Below are 22,647 nucleotides of genomic sequence, written 5' to 3'. Positions count from 1 at the left end.
ATTTTACATGAAATTTGGGGCAGTGTTAGTGGAAATGTAATTTTCTCCTGCTGAAAATAATTTTGTTTTCAATAAGCTGCTGTCTGTCCTAAGCCTTTTTTGAAACAGCATCTTGTCCTGCTCTACAGGCTGTTGGTGGTGAGGTGTGATGGAGATGGCCAGGGATGACTTTTCCAGGTGGTTCATTTGAGATAGAGTTTAAGCAAAAGCCATGGCTCTTTGTATCTGCAATATAGTGCTGACATCCCGCTTCATGTGTCGCAGGAGAGGTTCACCGACTCACCATCCCCAACCCCAGCCAGAACTCAGTGGTGGTAGAGGACCTGCTGCCCAACCACTCCTACATTTTTAAGGTGAAGGCACAGAGTGAGGAAGGCTGGGGCCCGGAGAGGGAAGGAGTCATCACCATAGAGTCCCAGGTGGACCCGCAGAGCCCACTCAGCCCTGTACCAGGTGAGGTGGGTGGAAGGCAGGAGAAGGGTGACACTGATGTCTCTGCTGCTGTCTGCAGTGCTGGCCTTGCTGTTTTCTCTCCCCTTACCACATCCTGAGTTCTCCTTTCCTTCCTTTCATTTAAGAATAGGGCCTTCTTCCCCATGCACCCACCTTCCACTAGCTGTCTAGGTAGCTGTTGTGGTTTGAATCCAGCCAACAACTCAGCACCAGGCAGCCACTCACTCACCCCGCCCAGGCAGGATGGGGAGAGGAATCAGAAGAATGTAAAACCCATGGGTGGAGATAACAGTCCAATTACTAAAGCATAATATGAAATTACTAATATTAATGATAAGGGAAATAACAAGCGAGATAATATAAAACAAAAAGAGGAAAAGAAAAAAAAACATTAACCAGCAGTGATGCACAATACAATTGCTCAGCACCCACCAACTGATACCCAGCCTGACCCAAGCAGCAATCAGTCCCTTCTGGGTAGTTCCCCCCAGTTTATATAGTGGGCATGCAGCACTGCACCAGCTACTGGGAACTACAATAACTGTTATAGCTGAAACCAGGACAGCTGCTGAGACCTTGCAGCTTGTTTCATAAATGCTGTGTGCAAATCCCTCCCTGGCTCCTCCTCACCACCTTATCTGATACTGACCTCTTACTCGTGCTCCTGCAGGTTCACCCTTCACGCTGAGCACACCCAGTGCTCCTGGACCACTTGTATTCACCGCCCTCAGCCCTGACTCCCTGCAGCTCAGCTGGGAGAGACCCCGCAAGCCCAATGGGTCCATCTTGGGCTACATGGTTACCTGTGAGATGCTGCACGGAGGAGGTATGGTACCAGGCTGTGGAAGCCCAGTTCCCTGCATGGAGCACAAGATGCCTCCAACAGACGCAACAACTTGCTGCATTTTTGCTGCGACCAGCAACAAAGTTGTCTGCTTGCAGACAAAATGGGGGCATGAGCCTGATTCCAGGCCTGGGAGCTGCTGGACCATGATGCTTTGTGTCACAGCATGATCTGGTGTAAAAAAATGTGGTGGGAAGAGGAAGGACCTGTAGCTTGTTACAAACCCAGTGGAGGCTTTTTGTTGTGGATCACCACTGTACTAAAATAGGGTTGCCTTAACCCTTAGTAGAACTGGATGTGATCATACAGTCTGAGGGCGGCATAAAGCCTAGGGAAAGCCAAGACAGCAGCCAGAGTCAGGGGGATTGTATCTGGAGCAACTACCACAGACCTGTTTGTCTTCACCGCTGGTATGTCTGTGTGGATTAGGGGAGCCCAGGAATATCTATGTCGAAGGAGACAATCCTGAAACTACCCTGACTGTGCCCCACCTGAATGAGAATGTCCCATACAAGTTCAAAGTGCAAGCCAAGACCACCCAAGGCTTTGGGCCAGAGAGAGAAGGCATCATCACCATTGAATCTCAGGATGGAGGTACAGTAGTACCATGTCTTTGTGGAGGCGCAAAGTTAAGAAACCTCTCAGAGCAGCAAACACAATTTCTAGAGCCCCTTTCCAGCTCTGGAGGTGACTCAATTTTTCATTAAAGACATACAGACATTGTCTTCCATGAAGACAATGCTGTACCTTGTCCCAGTCCTGATGCACTGAATGTGGAAGGATCATGAGAACCTGACAATGTTTAATTTATTATGAAACTTCATGGTTGTACGCATACCTGGAGGCAGCTTTCTGCACTGGGCAAGTGTAAGACCTTCCCAGTCCTTCCAGTTCTTCCTAAACCTGGCTCTGATGTCATCAAGAGAAATCTCCTGAGCTGACTGTTGGTGCTCACTGTGCAGGTTTGAGGGGTTGGATGCATCTTGTCATTTCCTGACTGACTCATCCCTTTTTCTTCTCCCAAGGCACTTTCTCCCAGTTTGCAGGACAGCAGTACATGAGAGAGGAAGTGTACAACTTCCCAGCAGAATACACCACCAATACCAGCATCAGCCACTCCTCTCTGGATCCCCACTTCACAGGTAGGGGCTCACTGTCTTCTTTGAAACCCTTGGAAAGCAAAGGATAACTCTGCTTGTCCAAAGGTCTAAGGATGCTTTTACCTCAAGTGTCAAAGGCAGGGAGGGAGGGTCCATCAGCAGGATTAATGAAGAAGATCAGACCCTTTCCTGCACCATGTCCCTGCTCTGCCCCAGAGGCAGTTGCAGTCATTTCCTCATGTGCTGCCCAGTCACAGAAGGAATGCTGGGTTTTCAGTCCCCCAGGACTATGACTAGGGATCAAATCTTAGGTCTTCTTGCAAGATTAGATCTCTTCAGAGCAGAAAAAAAGTGTGATGACTGTCTTCAATTACATCAATGTAGTTGTACCATCTGAGTTCAGTGACTCATGGGTTCACGCTGCAACGTGGAGAGTTTAGGAGCTATTAGGAGATCCATCTTATTGACTGACATAGCTGAATACTGAGTCACTAGATTTGGAGAGGTTTTCCATCAATTAAAGTGATATTTAAAGAGAAATCTCTGACAGAAATTATCAGGTAGAGCAGATCCTATTCCTTGTGACCTCGTACTTAGCACGGTGTGCTGACCACCAAGTTTCTCATTGCAGACAGCATGCTCATGACAACCCAGAGAATAGAGAGTGCCAGCAGCACCCTCACCAAACAGGTCACCAAAGAGTTTGTGAGCCGGACCATGATGTCCAGTGGGACCCTCACCAAACAGATGGAAAGGCAGTTTTATGAGGCCTGAGTCAGGGCAGGCTGCCTGCCAGCAGGACATTCATGTTCAGATGGTGGGACTTTGTGGAATAGTCCAAGATGCTGCTGTGGTGCCCAGGAAGCTCCTCCTGTGGGTAAAGACCTTCCATGGCACTTCAAGCTCTGGACCTCTGCTTTGGAGCCCAGCACACTCAAAGCCCTGTCACAGTTGGGTCATCAGGCTTGCTCTCATCCTTCAGGACTTGGCCACCCTGTCTTACTCTGCAGAGACTCAGTTCTGCAGAGTCCACAGCAATGTCTTCCAGGAACAATCACCACTCACTCCAATACCATTTTTCAATGCCCATCCATCCAAATACACCTGCCAAAATTCAGGTGTGTCGATGGCTCCAGCCTTTCCAGATAAATGGAACACAATGATTTATTCTCAGACCATCAGTTTTGAGAAGATCCCAGCTGACAACATCCTGATTCATAGAGCATCACCATTTCCATCTGTGCATGCTCCAGACCCTCTAGCAACTTGCATTTCCACTGGAGATGATTATTTTGTTCTGTTTGGGCTTTTTCTATGAAAGCTGCATAGGTTTGGGGTAACCTAATGCTTCTTCCCGCACTTATTTGTGTCTGTCTTTCACTGCTAACATTTGGTACCATGATAGCAAAGTATAGCCTTTTGTTTGTACAGCATTACTCATGACAGCTTCTGAAGCTTTTTTTTTTTTTGCATACATTATTGTACAGTTTTCTCAGTATATATATAAATATACAAAAATGTATTTTATTTTATAAGAAAATGGAGGTGGTGAGACCTACGCTCAATGTGGAGGCTACACATGAGACTGTGATTGCTGAGAAACATGAATAACTAAGTTATTAATTAAGGACTTGATCCAAAGGCCACTAAACCCTGTGGGAAGCCTGTTGATGAGCTGGCTGGCTCTGCCTTGGGCTTTATAACCTCCAGCACTGGAGACTCCAGCTGAGCACTTTCCAGCCACAGCATCATGCACAGGAGGGCTGGGAGTTGCCTGGGGGAGAGGGACAGGCATGGCCCCAGCACCTGTGCTTGGAGATGGGAATGGTGCCTGGAATTTCTTACAGAGATGATGAGGAGAGCATTGAGATTTTTAGGCAGATGTTTGGCATCTTTCAAAAGTCCTTTTGCCCAACATCAATGTCCATAAAGGGACCTGTGATCCATCAGTGAACACAAGGGAAGAGCAAGCCTGGGAGCAGCAGGCACCTTCACCATCCTGTCTGTAAGCTTCCTTCAGGCCCTGGCTTTACCTGTTCTCACACAGTGGCGGGTGCAGTGCCCTTGCTGAGCCTCATTCCCTGGCTCTGGGTGCACTGCATGGCCTTTCGCTGCCCTCTGCCAATGGGAACACCCGGGGCAGCAGCGCAGCTCCTGGTGTGCTGCAGCTGCCCAGGAGTGGCCGAGGAACCTGCTGAAGGCAGGGATCCTGCCTGGAGCAGCAGCTGCCGCCGTTCTGCATTATTGCTCACAACTGAACAGCAGCTGCTGGTCTCCCCGGCAGCAGCATCTGCCTACATCTTCCTATATCTGCTTAACTCCATCTGATGCTGGACCTGCCCTTTTTTGCTTTTGTTGTTTTTTTTGTTGTTGCTGGTTTTGGGTTTTAGGGATTTTTAATTTTTTTTTTTTGGGGGGGGGGGAGGTGTTTTGGTGGGTTTTTTGTGTTATTTTTTTTTGTTTGGGGTTTTTTTTTGCCTTTTTTTTTGTTTGTGTTTTGGACTCGGAAGACGTTTGCGGCGCTGACACGACCAAGAGCTCCCTCTCCTCTCGGGCCTGTTCACCTGAGTGCAAGGGCTGGAACACATTTGAGCCAAAGCTGCATGTGGGTAAACAAAGTCCACTGGAGTCTCCAGGGCTGCAGGTGGGGCTGGGTCAGTTTTAGATTTATGTCAAGGAATACCCCACCAGTCCTGTGGTTTGTTTTTTTTTTCCACTGTGCCTTCCAAGAAGCACTTACTCTTCCTGAGAAGGTTCCAGTGTGTGAGCCTGCCCCTGCCTCCCTGGTTCTTGTCTCACCTTTGGTTGGGGTTTCCTCTCCAGTCGATGTGCCTCCTCCTGCACAAGGACTCCATGATGCCTTCCCTGCACTTTGGGATCTGGGGTAAAACACTGAAAACAGCCTCAAAAGGGGGCTCCATTTCCAAGTACTTTCACCGAAGACCTTCCTGTTATCTAAGAGCACAGCCTGTCAGGTGCTGCACTCCAGGGGGCCCATCCCCTGTGCCAGATGGGTGCACATGAACCTACTGCATCACACTACCCCAGCCTCACCTTTTAATTTTCATCTGGTTGTTAGGGCTGATGGTTTTTCAGCCTTTCCAAGGCAGATCCAGCAGCCCAATCTGACAGAGGGTCTGTATCAGATGGCTTTCTATTGCACTCAATAAATGTGTTCTCTACAGTCTGCCTCTTCCCTTTCTTGAAAAATAAAATAATTAAAAAATAATCCTCCCCCACTACCCTTGATGTGTCACAAATATTAAGGACATGTGCCAGAAGTAGATACCCAAGCAGAGGCAGTGCCGCCTGCTGCTCCAGAGGCAACACTGGACCCAGACGCCCTGGTACTTGCTCATTACACCAATATAAACTGGAGTTAAACTGGTCTCTTCTGTGCCTCTGAAGAAAGGTTGCCCAGTGACTTTGGCATCAGAGCTTGGCTTGACTCAGTGGGTGCAAAACAACTGTGCAAACGTTTTGCATTTATTAGGCAAATGACGAAGACAGACAAACGGATTCCCTTGCAAGCCAGGAAAGCAGCTGCAGTGATGCCAGCCCAGGTGAGGTGGTTGCTTCTCTACAGAGGCAGCATCTTTGCCCCTCCAGAGGGTTTGGTGAGGTAGAAGGTGGCTGTGCCACTGTAGCTCTCCTAGGAGACAAGAGGAGAGTGAGTGCTGGTGCTCTGGGACAATACCATGCTGGGGCAATACCATGAGAGGCTGGGCTCAGGGATGGCAGTGGGGGGAGGCCTGTCCAATCAGCCCAGCCCCAAGCCTCGTGCAGTCACACTCCAACAGCAGACACATGAGATGCTTTCTGGGGACAGCACAATGTCCTGGCCACTGCCTGGACTCTCTGGGTCCATCCTCAGCATGGGGCAGGGAGGCTGCTGGCACATCCCTAAGCTGACCCTTCAGCAGCCCCTTATGGGCTGTTCTCCATCACTTTTTCCAGTCCCTTTTTGACCATGCTGATGTTATTAACCTTCATAGCCTCTGGCAACAGCACAAAACTCACCACTAGCTCTGCACAGTGCTTCCTTGTCTCTTTTACTCCCAACTTATTCAGTGGTCACTAGTTCTTGTTTTGGAAGATCAGCTCCACACTTACCCCATGTACCTCCTTCACTGTAACTCCTGTTCATATTCCCTCTCCCCGCTTCTCATCAGATGACAGAGGCACAGCCCTTTCAGTTTCTTCTCATTTCAGACACTTTCCTCTGTTCCTGCTTTATTCTCCCTCACTATTTACAGGGCACACCAGGATCTCATATAGCAGCACAATAAGGCTCTGCCACATTCACAGACCCCTTTTTCTAACAGCCCCATTTTGCTGGTGGTTCAGCTACCGGTGCATGCCGAGCTGCTGATTTAGAGAACACTGATGATCACAATTAGATTTTTCCCAGACTATAACTGCCAGTGTTCAGCTCAACATTGCGTAAACTTGGCTGGGATTATTTTTTCCCTAGATAGAGTTAGCCTTCCTGAAGCTCACCTGACACGTTTGCTCACTTTCTCAATGCAGTAAGGTCCTTGGACAGTGGACGAGCACCGTGCTGAGCTGCCTCCAAGAGCTTAGTAGCATCAACAGCCTTGGGGCTATCCCCACACAGCTTTGGATGGGCTACACCAATACCCAGGGCCTCAAGAGCACAGCCATGGCCCTGCGTGTTCCTTTGGGATCTTTAAGTCAATCTCCTGGCACTTTTCTGCTGCTTACCTGGATATGGCGCTGCACTCTCTCTGCAGCCCCAGCCTCCAGCAGTGTCACAGTGCAGCCTCCAAAGCCTCCCCCAGTCATCCTGCTGCCATAAACCCCATCGACCTCCAGGGCTGCTGCTACCAGCTCATCCAGTTCCAGGCAGCTCACTTCATAGTCATCCCTGGGGAGAGGAGACACTGATAAGCCCTGTCCTGCACCCCAGCCATAGGCCCTGCACCACGAACAGCTGAAACATGTAGTTTCAGAGTGCAGCTTGGATGCCTCAAGCTGTTCTTGGTGCATCCACTGCTGTAGCAAACTGCAGCAATGCAGGCTGCTGCTGATCCCAGTCCAGCTGTCTGCCTACAAGTGCATGTATAGGTGAGCAAGGCTACAAGCATCCGTGACCTGCTGCGTGTTGCTGTAAGCAGCACACATCTGTAGCACACATCTGTAGTATGCATCTACCTTGTCCTAGCACCCCTGAGTGCAGAAGCTTATGGGGCTTTTCTTAAAAAATCCCACATGCTAACCCATGAGAGATGCTGGGCAGGACACAGCTCTGGCTGCCCCCAGTGCTGCACCAACAGGCAAGGGAACTTAACACCGGTGCCCCTGACACAGTCTGCCCTTCCCCACGGCTGGTACATCCTCACCTGAGGGAGTTGTGACTCTCCACCATCAGCCTCCCGAACATCCTATAGTCCCTGTCCCGCAGTGCTTGTGCTGCTTGTGCTGTCCGTGCTATCTCACTGACGACATGCCTGGCCCGCCGATACACCTCCTCACCCAGACAGCTCCTGGCCGCTACAGAGATACAGATGTCACTGCAGCAAAGCCACCTGGGTCTGTGGGATGCTGCTGGGGGTTTGCATGGCTGCATCCTGCAACCATTCTGTGCCTAAGCTTTACCTGCAGCACACTCCCCTCCTCACGTGTGCACCCACCCACCCGACCCAGGTGCTGCCCCACAGTCTTGGCCTTTGCCATGGGGCACAGAGCTCCTGCTGCCCTGAGGAGCAGGTGGAGCCAGGGGCGGGAATGTTCCCACCTTCCAGGTCAGCCATGGTGGCATCTCGCAGGCTGGTCTTGCCAAGTGCTCCTGCTGCCTCCTTGCACTGCTGCCGGCGCATAGGATACTCGCTGCCTGTCAGCGTGTGCCGTACGTTGGAGTTGGTGATGAGCACAGCCAGGGTGGCATCAGTCAGCGGGACGGGGACAGTCTCCAGGGACCTGCAGAAAGAGCTCAGTGCAGGCTCTGTGCCCATCTACTCAGGCCCGCTCCAGCCCTCAGGGGACCCAAGTGAGGCCAGCTCCTGCCTCCACAGATATCAAGTCCAACTGGTTTAGGATTTTGCTCAAGCATTTCACTCCTTCACAATTCTTAGTCCCACAACAGACCCAAATGACTTTGTGGGAAAGACAACACGGGCAAGTAGCAGAAAGTATGCAGGAGAATTCAAAACACAGGAATTAACATGCAGGGGTCCCAACCCTCCAATGAGATTATGGGCTGTGTGCAGTGGTTATCCCCTCCCTGAATGCCTGCATTTATTTCATGTCCATGGGACCAGCCTGTGTCCATGTGCCCGAGGAGGTGGGCATAGCACATTGAGCTCGGTGCTCGGCCCTGACCTGCAGTCAATGAGCAGCGCGTGGCCTTCCTTGCCCATTACAGATATGAACTGGTCCATGATCCCACAGGGCATGCCTGCAAACGTGTGCTCTGCCTTCTGGCACACCAGCGCCTTGGCCACCAAATCACCATCATCTGTGCCAGAGCAGAGAGAGGCAGATTAGCAGCACTGGGACCTTTGCCCCCTTGTCCTGGAGCAGGGAGAGCAAACAAACATGAAGGTAAAGGGTTGCTTTCCCATGAAAGGGTTGTTCCTAAAGCATCAGCTGCAGGTCTTGCTCCTGCACCAGTGCACAGCATCTGTGCCAGACTGGGTCACCAGATCCAGCTGGATGTGATGATTTGATGCTGGTGTCTCAAATCTCTCAATTTTTGGGGACATACAGATGGGGACATGCTCCCAAGGGAACATCCTGTCATCCCCAGCCAATCCCAGAGGTGGTCCATGGGCTTTAGAGGCCAGGCCAGGCTGGGTGAGCCAGAGGTGTCCTGGGAGCTACAGTGGTGCCAGCTCCAGTGGCGGGAGGGTTTGACTCAACCCACTGTGGTGTCTGGGGTAACAGCATCCCCCTCATCCCACCTGCCACCCGGACATGGAAGTGCCTGGGGTCAGGGCTGGCTGCTGCCTTACCGGGGCAGAGCTGCTGGAGGAAGGTGTAAGTAGCCACCTCGAGTGCAGCCGAGCTGGAAAGGCCCCCGCCCAGGGGGATGTCACTGGCTACCACAGCACTGAAGCCTGGCACAGGACCACCTGAAGGAAGAGCAGGAAGCAGAGGGGCTGTAAGGTGAAGTAACAGGAGAGGAGCCCTGTCCGATATCCCACTTTAAAACACAGGGTGACCCACGGCAGAGTGTAATCTGGCCACACCCCCCCCACAACCAACAGGGGTCTTTGGGGGTAAAAGCATCTCTGCTGGAGTCCAGTCCTGGCAGCAGCACTTGAAGAGCCCCAGGAGCATGCCAAAAATTAGCTGCTGAGCACTGGCTCCCTGTGAGAGGGCTCTAACCCACGGGCAGCCTGGGCCTTACCCCGATAGTGCTGGATGACACCCCGGATGTAGTTGGCCCAGCAAGGCTGCTTTGGGCTCAGGGGGCTGCCTTGGCAGGGAGCCGGGAACTGCACCAAGTGTGGCTTGTCTGCCTCTGCCGAGGTGGTGAGGATGGAGATGGTCCTGTCCTTCGTGGGGGATCCCACCAGCACTGTCCCCAGCTGCAGGGCCTGAGGGAGTGTAGAAGGTAGGCTCAGAATCCATGACATCCCTTGGAGCATCCCTCTGGTGCCAGTGGACAGCTGAGCTGGTTCAAACCCATTGCAGGCAGCACCCAACACTTGTTACCCTTAACTGTGTCCATGTGGAGCTGCAAGCCCCCACCACACACTCCAGCTTGTCACAGCATTTAACTGTTTAATGCCACACAGGGTCAGTGTTAGCATTGGAATGTTGTGACCAACCCCGCCAGCTCAATGCCAGGGTGCAGGCTGCTGCGCTCCAGGAATGCGGAAACCCACGACAAGGCCATGAGAGGCTAGGAGGTACTTTTCTTGACTGCAGAGGAAATCAGCTGACCTGCTCTCACTCTCCTTGGCCTCCAAATAATTAGCTGTAGGTTTGATTTAAGGCTGAGCGAGGGCATCCCCGTCGAGCCAAAGCAGGGCAGGAAGCCCCAGCTACTTCAGACCACCTTTGGCAATCGCTCTGTGGGAATGGGAAAATGTTTGACAGGGTTACAGAAAAGAGGCTTCAGCGCCTCGAGGAGGCGGTCGGAATCACATTCCCCCTCCGATGAGTCAGGAGCCAGTCTGCAAGGATCTGCCCCCGATGCTCTCTGAGCTCCACTGCTCCCAGGAGCGGTGGGGGGATCCCGGGGAGAATATCCCGGGGAAGAGGCAAGACGGAGGCCGCGCACCCCCAGAGGCCGCAGGAAGGAGCCTGAATGGTGACACCGCGGGTTCACAGCGGCGGGGAGTACAGCCCTTACCATGGGCAGCACGAAGCCGCCGTTGTAGTCGGTGTGCTCACCGATGAGGTTGACCCGACCCGGGGCCCACGCCGCCAGCAACGCCGGCCCCCCGAAAGCCGCCTCGTGCGACCGGCAGGCGGCCGCCAGCAACAGAACCAGGCCGCGCTCCGCCACCACCTCCGCCATGGCCGCTCCACCGCTCCGCCTCCTATTTCCCCTCTCCCCCCCCTTTCCCCCTCTCCCCCAGCCCACGCTAGCACCGCCCCCCCGAGCTCCGCCCCGCCCCCTCTCCCCCCCACCGACGCTAGCCCCGCCCCCCGAGCCGCGCCCCGCCCCCGGCGGTGCTCGATCTCGTGGCGCTCGTAGGACCCCGGGGCGCGAGGCGCCCTTCCCTGCGCACGGGGAAGGCCGTTCCCGCTTGAACGCCCCCGTGGGCAGGGCGGGCGCCTGTGCGCCGCCCCGTGTATCGTTGCACCGAGATCTCCATAGATCTCTACCCGCCCTGTCCAGCGAGAGGTGCAGCGGCACGCGTGTTTGCACGCACCAGTGCTGCTGGTGCAGGCACTGGCACATGCCAGTGTATATTTTACATGTATGTACAGGCATACACCTATACGTACGTACACATACATTAATGCCTGTGTTGTATCTGAATCCATCCACTGTCTGTGCTTTTGATATTGTCGTGGTTTATGCCCAGCCAGTAACCCAGAACCACGCAGCCACTCTCTCACTCCCCCCCTTCTTCCCCCCGCTCCAGGAGGGATGGGAAGGAGAATGGAAAGAATGTAACTCCCACGGGTTGAGATAAGAACAGCCCAGTAACTAAGGTATAACACAAATCACTGCTGCTACCACCAATAATAACGATAAGGGAAATAACAAGGGAAGAGAATACAACCGCTCACCACCCGCCAACAGATACCCAGCCTGACCCGAGCAGTGATCTAGCTCTTCCGGGTAAATGCCCTCAGTTTCTATACTGGGCATGACGTGCTGTGGTATGGAATACCCCTTTGGACAGTTTCGGTCAGGTGTCCTGGCTCTGCTTCCTCCCAGCTCCTTGTGTCCCTCATCACTGGCAGAACTTGAGACTGAAAAGTCCTTGATCACAGCAAGCATTACTTAGCAACAGCTAAAACAGCTAAAACTGGTGTGTTACCAGTGTTATTCTCAGACTAGAGCCAAAACACAGCACTGCACCATATACTAAGAAAGAGAAAAATAACTGTTACAGCCAGACCCAGGACAGATATACATACAGGCACATACGTAGCTCTGGGGCCCCCAACTCAAGAGGTGCATGGGCTTGCTTGAGTGAGTCCAGAGGAGGCCACAGAGCTGCTCCAAGGGCTGGAGCAGCTTTGCAATGGAGAAAGGCTGAAAGAGCTGGGCTGGGTCAGCCTGGAGAAAAAAGAGAAGACTCTGGGAAGACCTTCGAGCAGCTTCCAGTGCCTAAAGGGGCTATAACAAATCTGGAGAGGGGCTTTGGACAAAGACAGGCCAAGAGGAATGGCTTTAACCTGACAGAGGGGAGATTGAGATGAGCTCTTAGGCAGAAGCTCTTCCCTGTGAGGGTGCTGAGGCGCTGGCACAGGGTGCCCAGAGAAGCTGTGGCTGCCCCATCCCTGGCAGTGCTCAAGGCCAGGTTGGACACAGGGGCTTGGAGCAAGCTGCTCCAGTGGAAGATGCCCCTGCCTGTGGCAGGGGTTAGAGCTGGATGAGCTTTAAGGTCCCTTCCAACCCAAACCATTCCATGATTCTACGTAACCTGCCCCTTGGTGGCCGTCACGGGCGTTACAACCCCATGCAGCTGCAGGAGGGAGGAAAACAGTCTACTGTGATTTTCCTAAGCCAAAATTAGTGGTAAAACTTAAATACACTGCTGCAGTGATGGAAACAGAGGTGTAAATATTTAAACATGTTTTTAATACATCTAAGGTTGGTTTTAGTGCCATAGGATGGGAAAATTGCTTCTGAAGTGTCTCGTACCAAGGATCAAAGCAGATGCAGAGGTCTGGCTTCCAGGGGAGCCCTTGGCGGCTGGGCAGCCTGGGGTCACACGGGCAGGTCAGTGCAGTAAATGGCTGTGCTGTCTTGACAGGCTGCACCACTATCTGCAGCCATGCACCTCAGGAGGGCTGCCCAGGGTGAAAGCCCTTAATCTTTTGATTATGACAAATAACTCTGTGTTAAATCTGTACTTAGATGGCCTATAAATCACCCACACTGCTGGTGCATGAGCAGATTGCAGATCTCCATCAGTGTAATTGCAAGGCTCGTGCAGGGGAGTCTGGGCAGCTTTGCTTTGCATTTAGAAGATGGAATGGAGAGAAAGTTGCTTGTCAGCAGCTTTTGCTGTGAGCATTCGTCTGACTTTGGGGGTATGTGGTGTGTAGATGCTGTGCTTCTCTCCCTGCACTGGCAGCAGGAGCCCAGGACAAGCCTGCTGTGCTGTTGGGAGCTCTTAGCTCCTTGCTCTCTAGGGCTCACTGGTTACTCCAAAAATGGCTTTATTCAGACCTCTGCCATATCTGTGTGAGGCTGTGGCTGCTGGGCATCCAGCGGTGATGCTGCCTCTCCATCACCACCCCTCTGCAGAGCATCTCCTCTTACTGCTGGTGGTGGTGACAGAGATGGATTTCTCCCTGGACCTGCAGGTGCGGTGATCAGTCTCCACAGTGGTGGCCAGCACACAGTGACCAGGCAGGGCCCTGGTCGCTTCCTTGCCAGGACTGATGGTGCTGATGCTCCTTTGTCTGCAGAATTGCAGCTTCCTGGATGAAAGCTGGCTGCTGCCGGTAAGAGCTTGTCTGTCCCCAGAGCCATCTTTCCGCTGCCTGGCCATTGCTGGAAAGCAGAGTGAGGAAGATTGAGGAATAATGGGTAGAGTCTGCCATACAACCTTCTGCCTGGGCACAGCGGGGGGGGGGGGGGGGGTGGGGGGGGTGGTGTCAGGGAATTAGCTCAGGTTCACCAGCATGAGCGAAGCCACCTCTGCTCCGAGGTCAGATCCTGCCAGGTGCCAGCACTGTTACCAGGAGCAGATCCCAGCATTCCTGGGAGTAAACCCAAGCAAGCAGAGTACCCAGGCCTAAACTGATAACGTAAATGAAGATTTCCTATGCTCCCTCCCCTGATTTCTTGACAAAAAAAATCCCCATTTCCCTGGGCTAACACAGATTACGCATCAGTTGGTTTTGTCCTTGTGAAATACTGGTGCATTTATTGAGTACAGTGGGGATGCCTTCATGTCTTTTAAGAATGAAGAACATTCCTCTGCTGCCTTTTTAATGCAAAAGAGTTCCCAAAAAAAGCTCAAGGTGGCTTTGGGGCTGGTTCCAGAATGCGCCGGAGGCTGGGACCATGCTTGCTTTACGGGAATTTCTAACAGCAAGTGCTTCCAGCTGAACTGGGCACGGGTCAGGTCCCTGGCTAATGGGATGTGATAGTGAGTGCTGCTGCAAATGGCAGTGACTTTGGGGAGGGGTGGCAACATCCCTCAGCTGCATGGGTATGCACTGGGTGAGGGAGGAGGGCTTATCCCTGAGTTAAGAGTTCACCTGCTGCTTTGCCATCCCATCCCATCCCATCCTTCCAGCAGGTTTGTCCCACCAGGGTCGGGGTACAGCTGAATCCCAGGGGAGGACAGGACAAGCAACCACTGCTCTGGTCCCAGCCGGGGCACTGGACACTACAGCCTCTCCCTGGCTCCCAGATTCCTGGTTTGGCATCTGTGCCAGAAATGATCCAGAGCAAGGAATCACCATGCTCCCATTCACCCTGGTCATACTCCTTGGGTGTCCGGAGGACATTGTCAAGGCCACTGTCACTGGCCACTCTCTTGCTGCTGTGCATCACTAATGAGATGGTGCCATGCCGAGTGCTGGGAATGGAGCTCAGGTAGGAGCACTTGATCCTTCTCTCACCTTTCCAGCAAGATCTGGACACCACAGCACTCAAAACCCCTCAAAGAGGAGATATAAATACCCCACTGAAAGCACAGGGGCTGTCTTGGTGTCTTTCTGCCCATTGGCTCATCCTCACTGGTATCTGCTCTGTGTGGAGTGGCTTTTCTCTGCCTCTCTATTGGTGAAACATCACTGACAGTCCGAAAATGCTGGGGGGGGACACGGACAGGTGACACGGGACATGCTGGGGCACTGGGGATGAGCCGGGGCTCTGCTGCACCCTCAGATATGTTGATGGCCAAGTCTTTGTCACCAAGGCGCTTCTGAGAACCAGGTGCAGGTGGACATGGTAGCGCTGGCTGGTGACATCCTTGACAAGATCAGTGGCTGTTCACTGAGAAACGCCTACAGCGGGCAGGGGGGTGGGCATGAGGAGCTGGTGCATCCCCCCTCCCCTGCCCCCATCCACCCCACTGCTTCCCCCACCCTCCCTCCAGGTGGGGGCCGTGTTGCAGAAGCTGAAGAGACAAATGCTCAGCTTCCACCTGCTGTGGTTGTGGTAGCACAACAGGGAGGTCTCCAAGCTGCTGCTGCTGCTCACCTGAAGGTCCTGAAGGAGAAGGAGCCCCACTTTCAGCTCCAGAACAGCCCCAGCACAGGAATGAGGGGCAGCTGCGGAGGCTGCAGGGGGGCAGGAGGTCCTGCTCCCTGGGGAGCCTCTGGGCTGGGCTGTGGTCCTGGCATCAGGGCAACCTCATGCCTACACCATCTCTGCGTACCTGGGCCAGACAAGCGTTGGGAAGATGAGGCGATGGGTCAGAGACATGCCAGGACAGAAACTGTCTCTTCAGGGTTTCTTTTCATGTGCCTGTGGATTATTCCCTCCCTGCCGCTCTATTTCAGTATGGTGGCAAAGAGGTGTTGGCCTGGGCCTGGAGAAACAGCAAGCAGCAAGGGTGAGTGGCAGGGCTGGGTCATCCCAGGAAGGGCCTGGTGAGAGAACTGCAGGAAAACAGGGTCTCTGCCTGGGATTTTTCTGCTTCCCAGCTCCAGGTTCACTTGGCCTGGGTGAGTATTTGACACCCCCACCTGTGAGGATTTTTTTCCTCCTTAGAAGCATCTCTGCAGCCAGGGCAGGAATTTCACTAAGGAAGAAAAATAAAATCGCCAGCCAAGAGCACTCGGAAAACTGTGGGGAGGCTGAACCTGCTTCCAGGGGTGCTTTAGGGCTCAGGTCACTGTTGGTTGAGTCTTGGGGCGGGGGGAGGTTGTTTGCAAAATGATTCAGGTGTGGGAGCACTGGGTGGTGGAAAAAAGGGGCATCGCGTAAAAAACTGTGGTGTTTGACTGTGCTTCATCTCCTCTGCTTTTGCATAATGTCTCTCTTGTAAGTGTCTTTTTAAAATCAGACCTCAGACACTGTGATGATCACAGCCTCTTCACCTCTGTCCCCTATTCAGAAGGTTTTATTTGATGTGAAGGAAGCAGAAGTCCTCATAGAGGAACAGACTTCTTCCAAGGTAAGCGAGTGACACCCAAGGTCTGGGTGACTCCTGAGGCAGTGCGGGGATCCTGGCCGGAGCGGTTGTGGGGCCAGTTTGAACCACGGTTGGGAACAACAGGGACTGAGAGCAGCCCTGTCTCCCTCCTGTCCCTGATGCAGCTCCTGCACTGTTGCCCCTACCCCACCATCTCCTGCATGGGACAGCAGCAAGTTATTTGCTTTCTGCATGGCGTAGATGTTGCCTGTGGGCCATGGGAGGGTGGATATAGAGTGAAGTGGGTCTTGGAAAATAAACCATTGATATCCAGGCCAGCTGTGGGGTCTCTGGTGTGGTTCCACCCCCATGGCTTTCAGAGCCATGCTTTCTGCCAGCTTATGGACGTGCTTCCATTCTTAGCGCTTCCCTGGAGAGCCCTGATGGGAGCACATTCGACTGCCTGCTGTTTTCATCAAGTTCTGAGCAAGAATACAAGAAAATCATGAAGAGAATCGGTAAGGTATCACCACAGTGAGGTCACGTAATACCATGAATTGCTGCTCTGGTCCACCACAGGCGCGATGTAACTGAATTCTTTTTTGTTGAGGGCACCAAGATGAATAGTGTTTTGATGTAGTTTTCTGGTGGGTTTTGTTTTTTGTTGTTGTTTGGGGATTTTTTTTTTTTTTTTTTTTGCTTTTTTTAAGAACTGGCAGAAAATTATTTCGTTTTAAGAAACAGCTTCTTGGCATACCCGGATGGTTCATTGTTTCCACTGAGAATTTGGAGGAAACATTGTTTTCGAGGGATGTGATTTTAAAATACAGTTTTCCTGCAGGAGCCCAGCCTGCTACTACAGTTTGGTACTGAATCAAGCCTTTGTAAATCCTGTTGCTTGGAATTCTGATTTTTTTAACCTGCCTAAATGCCAGCTGCAGTGACTTGTAAGGGTTCTTTCGGGGACATCCCTGCCCGATGTTGTAGCTTGCTAAGCATCAGCTATGGTGCGGGCTGGTGCTTAACTTCGATCCAGACCTTTAAAGCAATTCAGTTTACAATGTCGTAGAATCATAGAATCATAGAGTGGTTTGGGTTGGAAAGGACCTTAACAGCATCCAGTTCCAACCCCCCCCACTATGGGCAGAGACACATTCCACTAGACCATGTTGCTCAAGGTTCTGTCCTACCTGGACTTGAACACTGCCAGGGATGGGGCAGCCACAGCTTCTCTGGGCACCCTGTGCCAGCGCCTCAGCACCCTCACAGGGAAGAACTTCCTCCATGTATCTCAATCTGCTCTGTTTAAGTTCGAACCTACTACCCCTTGTCCTATCACCACAGTCCCTGATTAAGAATCCCTCTCTGGCATTCAGTGTCAATGCAAGGAAATCTTTCCTTGCAGGTTTAGCAGTGAGTAAACCACTTGTTTACAAAAGATGTTTTTAGCAGCGCTGCGGTAGATAATGATGGTGTTAACTGCATGTTCCTCACACATTTGGAGTGGCACAGGAAAGGGCATAGGTGAGGTTGTGTAGGTGCCACAGGGTGACAAGTGCCTGTTCCTCTACCTGCAGGTTTTGAGCACACAGTGGTTTGTCTTATCAGGGAGAGCCCTGAGCTCCCCTGAGCCCTGGCCAGCCTCTGCCAGCAGCACCCCAAGTGCGAGTCAGGGCTGTTTTCCAACCACCCTTTGGACAGAAAGCAGCACTGTGACCAGGCGGGCCTGCACACAATCACACACAGGGATGGTGCCAACTGGCCACTCACTCTTCTGTAACTATCACTGCTGCCACTTCGGCTATGGCAGTTTTCGTTTCATGGCAACAAATCCAGATGAGCTAGCCCGACTGCCTCCTTTCCCTGTGCCAACTCCTGCCTTACTAGTGCAGCCTGTTCTTAAAAGAACTGAGGAGAGCCGGACTTGAAGTTTAATTTAAATGTTAATTACCTGTCTTCCAGATGTAGTCTGAGCAGCTTTCCCCCACCATCACCTAACACAGTATAGCTGTTCCCAGAGGCACTGTGCTGGGAAAACCAGACCTGCCTTGGCAGAGCCCAAAGAGCTAGAGCAAAGGGTTGAGTTTAATCCTCTTTCATCACAAAAGCTTAGATAGGAAATAATCTTACCGCATGCCCATCCCAGTTTGCCCAGCAGCCCATAGGCTCCCAGGTTGTGTAATTAGCTTTTCCCCTTGCAGGCCATGTATGTTAGCTGCTGTCATTATCCAGGGTTTAGTCACACAGCTGGATCCCACAGAACTATCAGGTTGCAGCCATGCACCCAAGCACCAGGAAGCTGTAGGGTTCACCCTATGCAGCCCAGCCACAGCACCAAAATGAACCTCCCTGGCATCTACAGGAAAGGAGGGGGAAAAAAAGGCTCAACCCTGGAGTTGGGCCTGAACTGCTGACCCACACTCAAGCTTTGTAAAACCCCCAGCAATCCCCTGAAGGCTGCCTGGCATGATCCCCTCTACACCCTCCCTAGCCAAGAGCCACAGCCCAAGCCACAGCAAAACCTCCAAACCCCTCTGAGGGCAGCAAGCAGACAAAAATAAGTTATGGGAGCAGCAGTGCAGGATTACAAGCGCCTACTGCCAACATGCCAGAGCCAGGAGGAGCAGAAGGCAGCTTTCTCAAGCCCAGACAAACCAAATGACAAAGACTCCTCACATGTGAATGTAAAACATTTAATTTAAAAATGTTGACACTACAATATATAAAATAGCTATTATAAATGCACATAGTGTATTCTATAGCTGCCAGGTTTACTTTTTTTTTTAGGAAACTGTAAGTTACACTGTGGTTAAGACTTGTAGTTTCACCCTCTGAAGAAGTCCACATTTGATCACAGTGATGTATGGTCAGACTAACAGCCCCAATTGTTAAACACTTGGATCAAGTCATAACCAGTTTTATTGCAAAAGGACCCTGTACACATTTGTATCAATTCTAGTACCTTACAAGTTTAGCTACCCAACAAGTCATTAACATACAGAAACATGCATGAGAAGCAAGAAAGATCACCCATCCCTTCTGCATATTAGCAACTTGTCACTCCAGAGCCACATGGCTCACATCACTGAGGTTTATGTGAACAGTCACTTTTAGCATTCATCCTGAGTGAAAGATGGAATGACTTAAGTACAAATGCAACATATTATAAACAATTTCTTACAAAAAAAAAAAGTCACAAATTAAAACCAAAGTATTTTACAGAATTTACTACAAAACACCATAAAAACAGCCTTCATTTAAGCCCTCTCCCCCCGTATCCTGCGAGCCAACTGGATATCTTTGGGCATGATGGTGACTCTCTTGGCATGGATAGCACACAGGTTCGTATCTTCAAAGAGACCCACCAGATATGCTTCGCTGGCCTCCTGTTTCAAGAGGACAAGAAGAAATGTCGTTAGAAACCCCCAAGGAGGCACACTCAGCACCGCGGCCCCACAGGCCACCAGCAGTACCTGCAGTGCACCGATGGCTGCACTCTGGAACCTCAAGTCCGTTTTGAAATCTTGGGCGATTTCCCTGACCAGCCGCTGGAAGGGCAGCTTGCGGATCAGCAACTCCGTGGACTTCTGATAGCGGCGGATCTCACGGAGAGCTACGGTGCCCGGCCTAAGTAAGAGAGGGAGCGGGTGAGCCGGGGCAGGGGCAGCGGTACCGCTGGGCCGTGCCGCGCCGGCGGCCTTACCTGTAGCGATGAGGCTTCTTGACGCCGCCGGTAGAGGGGGCGCTTTTCCGGGCCGCCTTGGTGGCGAGCTGCTTTCGCGGAGCCTTCCCCCCGGTGGACTTGCGGGCGGTCTGCTTCGTACGAGCCATTTCTTTTCACTCACCTACGGACACAACCCCGCGTGAAACAGAGCTCGCCTCTCACCGCGCTCAGGCCCACCACAGAGCGGCCCGATCTCCGCCCCCCCTCGCCCGCCCGTCCAATCCCCTCGAGTCCCGGCAGTGGCAGATGTTGGCGAGCGGCCCCCTCCCCCGCCACCAAGGCGGGCAGGCGGCCAGCACCGTCCCCAGGGAAGGGAGAAGTTACGGTGCCGCCGCCTCCGCTGCCCGGCCTCTCCCCACCCCAAGGGAAGAGGAATGAGTCACGCCACCCCCCACTTCCTCCTGGGCCGGCCGCGGGGGGGGGGGGTTGGGCACCGGCCGTGACTCGGGGCACGTAGGCAAGGCCCAGCCTGCCACCCAGCCCCGAGAAACACCATAACCGCCAGCGGCCGCACGGCACCGCCGCCCACCACGGAACGCACCCGCCGCTTACCGCTCCGAGAAGAAAGCGCCGGTCGCGCTGCGCACGGAAGCGTGTACCAGTAACACCACAACCCACTCGCCAGCTGAACACCCCCTCACTGCACCCGTTCCGCCGCTGAGACTCACATCTTATACCGGGGGCGGCACACGGCGCGGTGACCTCACAATGCCTGGAACCAGCGCACCTTATCATTGGCTAGAACCTCCGCCGGCGCCGTGGCGTAACGACACACAAAGGCCGTGCTCAAGTTCCTCGGCGCTGATTGGGTGCATGCCCCGCCGCTGATTGGTTCTTAAAGTAGGTGTTTGATTGGGTACTGTGAGGCGAGAAGAGGCCAATCGTCGGAGGGTGTGCGCCTTGCGCGCTGATTGGACAAAACGGGGCAGGATTTGGATCCTACCCTTTGTTGCAAAGCTCCACAATGAGAAGTCAATAGGAGCGGGCGAGGCGCGGGCGGCGGCCGCTCCGGGCACCGCTTCGCGGCCCCGGAATCCTCCCCCCCACTGCCCGGACCCTCGCCTCTCCACAAAGCGCCTTTCTCGGCGTGTAGGCGCCTGGCGGGGGGGGTCACGGGGCCGCCCGGAGGGGCAGTGGGTGCTGTGTTCCACTCTGGGATCCGCCGCGCAGGCCGCAGAGAGCAGCGGCCTTTGAGAAAGCTGAGGGAGGCTCCGGTTGTAGCGGCTCGAAGGGGGCCTGCGACCCCCGCTCCATCCCGCGCTCGCGTGCGTTGGTGGGGGTGAGCGAAGCTCCTTCGAAGGGAGTGGGCTCCGTCTGCAGCTCTGTGCCTCCCGCCTGGTTGTGGTGGTGTGGCAGCCGGGGGATGCGTGTGTGGGATGTAGGTTAGTGCTGGGCCGCCCCGCGGGTCTGTGACCCCTGCCAAAAGCCGTGGAGAGCCCAACTGTTGGCCTGGGGAAGGCCGCCGCAGCCAGAGCCTGGCCCGGGTAGTGGCAGGGGTCAGAGCTCTGTCACTCTGCCCCTCTGCTCCCCAGATCCCACCAGCTTCAGGGTTGCCTTCGCTGCTTAAGCCAACTGCAGAGTTTCATTGCAAGTAGAAAGCAAGTCCATGTACTCTGTTGGTACCATCTAGGAAGATAAAAGGCAATTAAATAAAAAGATTGTCTCCTGGGGGAAGTTGTTGCTTAAGTTTGACCTCACACTTGAAGCAACTGTGGAGGCAGGTCTTGCCCCCCCGCAGGATGGTTGCCACAATCCGGAAGAACAGGTCCCAGATGTCCTGCATGCGGAACATGGAGTGAACACAAACAAGACACTTGCTCAGCCACCACTCCCAAAGGCGTCAGTGAGCTCCGCGAACTGGAGTGTGGCCATTGTCACACAGCCTTTCCATGAGGTTTTGCATCCCCCCCGAATGTGTGAGTCCCCGGGGCCAGTTCCCAGGCAAGCAAGGATTACCACGGTGCAGGAGCTCGTCACGTAGGGAGTGCATCTCTTGCTTCTCCGCCTCTCGGGTAAGTCAAGCAACTGTGCACCAGCATGGTGAGACAGGGCCGTCACGTGTGCCGGGCCAGGGCTGCTGGAGGATGCTCAGGCACATCCCCCCTGCTTCTGGTCCTTGTTTGCCTGGTTAATTCTCAGTGTTGTAAAGGAAAATGTGAATTATTTCCCAGCAATAAAAAGCTGCCTGTTAGTGGAATGGCTTGGGAGCTGGATGTGAACAATCATTTGCATTGTATGTGTTTTGGAAAATAAGAAGCAAAGAATTCCCTTCATCTGAGCCGTTGGTGCTTAGGAAAAAGAAATTTAGGAACCAGTTCTGATGCTACCAGTATACCAAAAATTAAATTAAATTAATTATTTTTAAGAGCATTGTCTGCTGTCACTGACACTAGGAGACTGGTGCATGGTGTTTGTTACCAGTTGCTCCTTAGATATTTCCTGTGTTTTCACAGCAATGGCTGTGCATGGAAATGCCAAAGCAAGGAAATGTCAGCAAGGACCCGTGTGAAGATGGAAGCCAATGCACCCAGGGCACATGTTCCCAGAACATTTCCCTGTTGCTCAGCAGAGCACATGTTGGGTTGTCCCAACTGTGAAACAAAGGAGAAGTGGAAGAGCATTGTGGAATCAACATCGCTGAGGATTTGAGCCTTCAGTTTCTGAACCCGAGAGCACTGACAGCATTGTCAGTGCGATTTGTCCCTAATTAAAGGTTTTTTCATCCAGTTCATTGCTGAATTGGATTTTGGGTATTCAGGTGTGCATGCATAGATATTACCTGAAATACCTCCACACATTATTGACTTGCCAGAAGTTGTCCTACTTGACCAA

At 52.9% G+C, this 22,647-nt stretch overlaps 3 protein-coding genes across 9 annotated transcripts in view; 1 reads left to right on the top strand and 2 right to left on the bottom strand.

Annotated features, from left to right (window-relative positions):
* The window catches only part of ITGB4 (integrin subunit beta 4), a 31,645-nt gene extending 26,061 nt beyond the window's left edge, over positions 1-5,584 (top strand). For 6 of the 7 annotated variants that reach the window (XM_065694178.1, XM_065694176.1, XM_065694180.1 and 3 more), the window contains 5 exons: positions 265-453; positions 1,124-1,279; positions 1,727-1,891; positions 2,323-2,439; positions 3,029-5,584. In XM_065694178.1, coding sequence (XP_065550250.1) covers positions 265-453; positions 1,124-1,279; positions 1,727-1,891; positions 2,323-2,439; positions 3,029-3,171 — 770 coding nt within the window. In that variant the 3' untranslated portion in view covers positions 3,172-5,584. Of the gene's footprint in view, positions 1-128; positions 178-264; positions 454-1,123; positions 1,280-1,726; positions 1,892-2,322; positions 2,440-3,028 lie in introns of those variants that run through there. The other variant, XM_065694182.1, reaches the window with a different exon arrangement.
* Positions 5,585-5,865: 281 nt separating this feature from the next.
* On the bottom strand, positions 5,866-10,907 carry GALK1 (galactokinase 1). Its single transcript, XM_065694184.1, has 8 exons — positions 10,721-10,907; positions 9,770-9,959; positions 9,372-9,491; positions 8,740-8,875; positions 8,156-8,337; positions 7,761-7,911; positions 7,123-7,285; positions 5,866-6,049 (listed from the first exon to the last, which is right to left on the bottom strand). The coding sequence occupies exons 1-8, from the start codon at positions 10,886-10,888 to the stop codon at positions 5,978-5,980; spliced, it is 1,182 nt and encodes a 393-aa protein (XP_065550256.1). The 5' UTR covers positions 10,889-10,907; the 3' UTR covers positions 5,866-5,977.
* Positions 10,908-18,768: 7,861 nt separating this feature from the next.
* LOC136021362 (histone H3.3A) lies at positions 18,769-20,476 on the bottom strand. Its single transcript, XM_065693500.1, has 4 exons — positions 20,368-20,476; positions 19,795-19,936; positions 19,565-19,718; positions 18,769-19,477 (listed from the first exon to the last, which is right to left on the bottom strand). The coding sequence occupies exons 2-4, from the start codon at positions 19,920-19,922 to the stop codon at positions 19,349-19,351; spliced, it is 411 nt and encodes a 136-aa protein (XP_065549572.1). The 5' UTR covers positions 19,923-19,936; positions 20,368-20,476; the 3' UTR covers positions 18,769-19,348.
* Between the last annotated feature and the right edge of the window lie 2,171 nt (positions 20,477-22,647).

The sequence above is a fragment of the Lathamus discolor genome, chromosome 13 (genome assembly GCF_037157495.1).
Source record: "Lathamus discolor isolate bLatDis1 chromosome 13, bLatDis1.hap1, whole genome shotgun sequence".
NCBI lineage: Eukaryota > Metazoa > Chordata > Aves > Psittaciformes > Psittacidae > Lathamus > Lathamus discolor.
The sequence above is the reverse complement of the archived record's forward strand: the minus strand, read 5'-3'. Positions and strand labels throughout refer to the sequence as shown.